The sequence below is a fragment of the Mauremys mutica genome, chromosome 1 (assembly GCF_020497125.1).
Source record: "Mauremys mutica isolate MM-2020 ecotype Southern chromosome 1, ASM2049712v1, whole genome shotgun sequence".
Classification (NCBI taxonomy): Eukaryota; Metazoa; Chordata; order Testudines; family Geoemydidae; genus Mauremys; species Mauremys mutica.
The window spans coordinates 200,834,092-200,840,967 of NC_059072.1; the positions used below are offsets into that span (position 1 = coordinate 200,834,092).

At 42.6% G+C, this 6,876-nt stretch overlaps 1 protein-coding gene across 3 annotated transcripts in view; it reads left to right on the forward strand.

Annotated features, from left to right (window-relative positions):
• CLIC6 (chloride intracellular channel 6) overlaps window positions 1-5,548 on the forward strand; it is a 51,229-nt gene extending 45,681 nt beyond the window's left edge. For 2 of the 3 annotated variants that reach the window (XM_045002410.1, XM_045002412.1), the window contains exons 5-6: window positions 26-207; window positions 3,130-5,059. In XM_045002410.1, the coding sequence (XP_044858345.1) occupies window positions 26-207; window positions 3,130-3,291 (344 nt within the window). In that variant the 3' untranslated portion in view covers window positions 3,292-5,059. The other variant, XM_045002411.1, reaches the window with a different exon arrangement.
• Window positions 5,549-6,876: the final 1,328 nt, after the last annotated feature.

Consider the following 6,876-nt stretch of genomic DNA (forward strand, 5'->3'; position numbering starts at 1 on the left):
CTAATCTCTATTTTTCTTAATCTAGATTTGGAAAAATCCTTACTTAAGGCCCTAAGGAGGCTGGATAACTATTTAAATACCCCCTTGCCTGATGAAATTGATGCCTATAGCACTGAAGACATCACGGTTTCCAGCAGGAAATTCCTGGATGGAGATGAGCTCACCTTAGCAGACTGCAACCTCTTACCAAAGCTCCACATCATTAAGGTTTGGATTTTCTCTTCTATGATGTGCAAAGACTAGCAACGCTGATGCACAAGTGCATTTAAAAATGATAGAAACCCCCCCACATCTTTACTGAAACAGACACACAAATGCTATCTCAACCCAGGGTGAGAATATGAGTCAGAATAAAATTTAGTCTAGCATGTCTAATATCCTTTGGGGTTACTCAAACAACACCAAATGCCCTAATTCCATTTTTTATCTGACAATGTAATTCCTAATGTCTGGATTCCACACTTTTGTTAGATGACCTATCTAAAAATAAATAATTAAGCTAAGGCCAGGTCTATACTACCCGCCGGATTGGCGGGTAGTAATTGATCTATTGGGGATCGATTTATCACATCTCGTCTAGATGCGATAAATCAATCCCCGAATCGACGCCCGTACTCCACCTCGGCAGGCGGAGTAAGCGGAGTCGACGGGGGAGCCGCAGCAGTCAACTTGCCACCGTGAGGACGGCAAGGTAAGTCGAATTAAGATACTTCGACTTCAGCTACGCAAATAGCGTAGCTGACGTTGTGTATCTTAGCTCGATTTTCCTCCCCCCTTCCAGTGTAGACCAGCCTTAAGAGAGCTGCTGCTAGCAGATAGACGCTCTGCAGCCTCTCACATTAGGCAGCTGTGGAGGCTATTATTGATTACAGGATAGCATTACTGCCTTGGCTACAGTCACATTGTTATGGCCGTCGCCAAGGTTCTCCTTGTGGCTGGGCACAAGGAGCTGAATGCACAAAAGGAATTAGGAGCCTAAGTCCTTATTTTGTGTATCTTAGTTCCAGTTTTGGGACCACTGTGTGATCATAAAACTCTTGCTGAAACCTGTAAGTGCCTAATCTCGCTCGACGCCTAGGTTTTTGCAGTAAAAGTTCCTTAGGTACCTATGTTTCTGCCTCTAAGCATGCCCCCTGTTGCCTACCTGTGGGCATCTGGATGCCTAGCTTCTGCCTAAGCCCCAGAGTGATTCACAAACCAGGGGAAGACATGTTTGGTTGTTTAACTCACCTGTGGGGCCTGAAAAGGTACATGTGCTCACTCGCTCTCTCGCTTTCACTCTAAGAGGCATTTGGACCAGAGAGAGTACAAGCATGAACATGACTCTGTAGCCTGGTGGTTAGCACACTTACTGAGGATATGGGAGACCTAGGATCTGGCCCCCCTGCTCCAATGAGTCTTTCATTATTTATCCACCATGCAACAGCTTAAGTAGGCGAGATTGAGGGACTCTCTACATCAGAATATTTCATAGCCCGATGGTTGGAGCACTCTCCTGAGAGGTAGCAGATCCCTGTTCAAATCCCTTTTCCCCCTGAGGTGAGGCAGGGGTCTCCCTTATCCCAAGTGAGTACCCTAATCATTGGGCTAAAAGTTATGAGGGAGGTCTTCCTCTGCTCCCACCCCTGACTAATGCCTTTTGTGCATTCAAGCCCAGGCTGCTTTATTGGACTCAACTGCTGGATCCCAACTGCTTCCTAGTCTACTGGGTCAGAGGAGCATCCAGCCTCTCTGGCAGACTCCTAGGGTACAGAGTACATGTCTAGTACCTCTTCTTGATCTGTGGAACCATGAGGTCCAATAGCCCTAGGCCCAAGTGCTGTTCTCCCCAAGACCAATGCTGATCCCCCCCCAAGTCTCCCCAATATCTTACGCACCTCCTCATAAAACAAAATGAAATCCATAAGATGCCAGGCAGATTCCCCAAACTCTCACACGCATAATGACATTCTGGCCTTACATGCCTTCCTAAGTCTGCGTGGTTCCCTGAGGTGGGGACTGTGCCCACCCAATTGCCATATATGGACTGATTCTGAATATTTTTCACTCCTTCATTATTCCCTCATAAATTTGGGGTTGAAATTTGACCTGTGAGTTCTTCGGTACTTCTCACAGGCAATGAACTCTCTCTGTAGTGCCCTCTTCTGTCAATGCCTAAGACCATGTAAGTTGACTGCTGTGTCAGGTAGCAGGAACCAGAGGTTCAGGAGCTGCACTTTTACCTGACCAGGCAAAGTCTTTCAGTGAGGGGGAAGGTACAGTTGACACATCATTTGTGAGTACGCATGTGCATTTTTTAGTCAAAATTTGGCTTCCATCTTGGTTTTAGGTCACCTCTGGTAGGGTATATTCCTCTAAAATCTTCTATCTCAAGTTTCAGTATGTGAAGTAAGTATTAATTAAAACTGGCATGTGTCACAAGTTGTATATGTTCCAAATAAGCTCTTTGCCTTAAAATATCAACCAAACATCTATTAAAAGATTTCTGTTCATAGTTGGTGGGCTTTTCAAATCCACCTATGGAATTTGGGTATGCAGTTAGAAATGAATGGGAATTGGGCAACCAAAGTCCTTAGGCAGCTTTAAAAATCTGTTATTTGGTTTTGTAAAATCTTTTCACCCCAAAACCTACATTTTTGAGCTTAAACTACTTGACAGTCCCTCTCTAAGGCCTGGTCTGCACTGGGGGGGTGGGAGGGAATCAATCTGAGTTACACAACTTCAGCCACATGAATAATGTAACTGAAGTCAACGTACTTAGATCGACTTACCGTGGCGAGTCGATTGCTGCCAGTCCCCCGTCGACTCTGCCTGCGCCTCTCGCAGCGGTGGAGTATAGGAGTTGACGGGAGAGCGCTCGGGGGTTGATTTATCGCGTCTAGACTAGACACAGTAAATCGACCCCCACTGGATCGATCGTTGCCTGCCGATCCAGAGGGTAGTGTAGACATACCCAACTAACCAGCCTCCCCACATCTCTTATCTTTCTCCTCTTTGTCTTTTTTCAAAATTTAAAACATCAAAAATGGATTGCTAAAACAGAAGAATTGAAGAAACCTATTGATTACAAACATTGTGTGCACTTTGTTTACACAGCTCATGCCTTTGCAATCTTTTCTTTTTTTTAAGGTTGTGGCAAAAAAATATAGGAATTTTGAGTTTCCACCTGAAATGACTGGGATCTGGAGATATTTGAACAGTGCTTATGCTAGAGATGAATTCACAAATACTTGTCCTGCCGATCGAGAAATTGAGTTTGCATATTTGGATGTTGCAAAGAGAATGAAGTGATGGATTAAAAGATATCTCTATTCTACATTTCTTCAGAGAGCTGGATGGGAACAAACCAAGATAAAAACAGAGTACACTATGCAGCATAATTTTAAATTCTGTGACTAGCCAAACCTTCTTTCTTTTCTTGCATTATATTAAGCTCACTCTTAAATTATATGTATATATGTCTGCTTATGTGTGTGTATACACATGCGTGCACACACGTGTGTGTGTGCATAACACATTCTGTGTTAAAGGTATCAGATCAAAATTCAAACATTTGTTGAAATTACGGTAATGGGCTAGGCACACAATTATTACAATGTGGCTGGTTACTCATGGTAAAAATACTTAATTTTGAGAGTAATATTCCCTGCTTCTTAAACATCTAGTGTGATTATTGCTGCCCCTAATTTCTCAGTTTATTTCAGCGCTATTGTCAAAACTGACAGTTGACCTAGAGATTTGTCTGAGAGGCAGAGGAACATTTTTCTCTCAAGATGTACCTAACAAAAATATCTGTGACCTTCTGGGCTGCATAAATCTTGGAAGACAGCACTATTGCTGTTGGCTGCACACCAGGCTGCTTTATCCAGGAGAAAGATCTGGTTTGATGTGGAACCAACTCCCTCTTTCAAAAGCAACATCTCTCTATGCCAGGGAGCTACGGATCAGCTCAACAAAAACCCTGTTTCCCACACTGCACAAGTCCCTATTCTGTATATGTCTAGCCCTCATCTCTCTAAGATCTGCACAACCCATGGGACTTCCTCCTGCCCTCGAAGTGGAGAGGAATAAATATTGCAGCTGACCTGTGGACTATGCAATAAAGTTACTTGATATAAGTGAAAAGAGAGGGGTCCTGCCCCCTGCACTGGGAGAGGAAATGAGAACCTCCCTGCCTCGTTTACTGAACTGAGGCCCCCTCCTCAACTCCTCCTTGGTATTGGAAAGCAATGAATATGGGGGCAGGAGGGCTATTTAGGAGGTAGCCTTTTTCTTCTTCCTGACTGAACTCCAGAATGTGCTGTACAACCACTACTAGTGAGAATACCCCATTCCCTTGGAACAGGGAACATACCATCGGAGATCCATGGAACATGAATGGGCTACAGCCACAGAGGCTGCTTTCTGCTGGTACAGCCCTCAGAGGCACAATCTGTGCAAACCACACCCCCTGCACTTGCCTGGGAGCAAGAGCACCAGACTAGCTACCAAAGCTGTGTTATCCCTATGGTCACCAGGGAGTCAGTCTCTGATGCTTTTGCACAATATATTTTTGATAGGGTTATATGTATTTAAAGATGCAGTAGATCTATGCATACTAGATGGATATGAAATAGATCAAAGGGTCTAATATAATAGCTAAGAAAAAAAACACAACCCTCTATTTTAGAATAGATGACCTATTCCATATCAAGCAGACATCTGCTTTTCTTACACATTTTACTTGATTGTATATTTCCAGTTTTCAGGTATACTTTGTCTGCACTGTTTAATTATAAAAATACTCAGTTCTGATGCATATCTTGTATCACAGTTATTTTTAAAGTTAAATATTGAATTTTTATTTTGCTTTCTTTAGAGAAAACAGACACTTAAACCTGTTTTGCCGTACAGAACTTAAATATTGAGGTTGATAGCTGAGCAATCACTCACCAAATGTGACTAACTGCTGCTTTGTATTTTCCAACATACATATATATATTCTATATAATCTTTTCATATGCCTTACAAATTTGAAAAGAAAATACACAAATTGATAAGTAAATGGAATATCCTGTGTTTATTTCAGTGCCAGTTTCCTGACTACCTGCAGTCTATCATTAGCCTGGATTTTGAGAGAGAAAGATGAAATTAACAAAACCTTGATTTGTCTTTAAGAACTGGAAGAACATTTTAGGCCCAGTCCCACACAGCTGCAAGGATCTGTACACACAGACCCAATTCAGGATTCAATCCCCAGTCTTGCTGCTCAGAAGTGTGTGTGGCTTATTGCTGATTCAACTGATAATGGTTTACTGTGTTAGCTACATTTTTTGTAAATCAGTAAATACTATCATCTGTTATCCACCTTTAAATCAATATGAAATTCAACATTACTATGTAATATAGCCTGTTGTATAGCAATATTGTATGTGCTTTACTATTTTTTTTTTTTGCCTTGAGGTCATCTAGGGCCCTCACTTAAACACAAACCACCCTCAAGTTTGTGCCCTGTGCTCTTCTGAGCCTGCAGTCTCATTTCTTTCAGCCAAAGGGGGGGTGCCCTGGATATGTAGAAAGTAATGTATATTTAAAATCCTACATCATTCTGAAGTGAGATGGAGGGGCTTTGGCCCTGTATAAGACTGAAATCGTTTTTTTGTTATTCCCATGTGCCTCTCCCATCCACCTGGAGGAAGAGGTTTAGGGCTGTCTGTCCAATTAGGGTTGCTAACTTTGGTTGGATGAAATCCTGGAGGTTTCATCACATGACATTATCTTTAATTAAAGATGAATCTTTAATTCCTGGACACTCCGGGACAATCCTATGTCCCATACATATAAATAATACACCAGATTGCAACAAATGAAGCGTTCATGTTTGTGATGGGCTTTAAAAGCAGAATGAGAAAGACATATTCTGTTACAGGCCAGCCGGGGCAGGAAAGGATTCCACGCAGCTCGTTGGGGCACTGCAACAACAACAACCACCTGTTTTCCCTCAGCCAAAGCAAAGGATTGCTTTAAACAAATCCCAGAGGGAGGGATAAGACATCACTGACCTCACCTCAGCGCCAGTCCCCTTCAGAGATCCATCTTCTCACGACCACATTCACCTCCCAGTGGGATAAACCTCCCTCCTGCACTAGCAAGGGGAATTAATAAATTCCCCACAGCTGGCTGTGCCCTACTATCCTACACATAGGAAATGCCCTAGACTGGGAACTCCACCTCCCCCATTTACCTACTTTAATTCAGCTGCCCTTTTCAGTGCTTAATTTTTCTATTTATGGGACATCAGTGCAGCATAGTCAAGCGTTCTTGTAAAAGCTCAAACCAAACAACCAACAGAGAAAAACTCTTACCACTTATTTGGGAACAAACTTAATAGGGAACTGGGTAGTGCTCTGGCAATATGCTCTGGCAATATGTGAAAAGGTGTGGTCTCAGCTACAGGGTAACTGTAAAAATAAAAAAGTTCTTGTTTTGTGTTTCTTAACTGTTTTTGATCATATGCTGGGATCTGTTCATCGAGGTGGCACCAGATATCACTGCAATCAGAGGTGAAACAGCTCTCTCTTTGGTCCAACCCACTCTCTGGTTACTGTTGTTATAAATGATTTGTACTAAAGTTGTGCTAAGAGGTCCCATTCTGCTAGGCTCTGTAAAAATGCCCTTTAAGAGACAGCACCTTCCCCCAAAATCTTACAATCCCAGGCTCCAATCCTGCAATTAATAAAGTATGGATGAACATGCTGCACTGCCGGGGGAACAAATAGAAAACAAGGGAAACAGGCAAAATGTGTTGCCTGTGAGCACACTACAGGTCTGTGACAGAACCACTCAGATCTCCTGATTATCAGGGTGATGTGCTATTCATTTTAAAAGTAGCAGTGT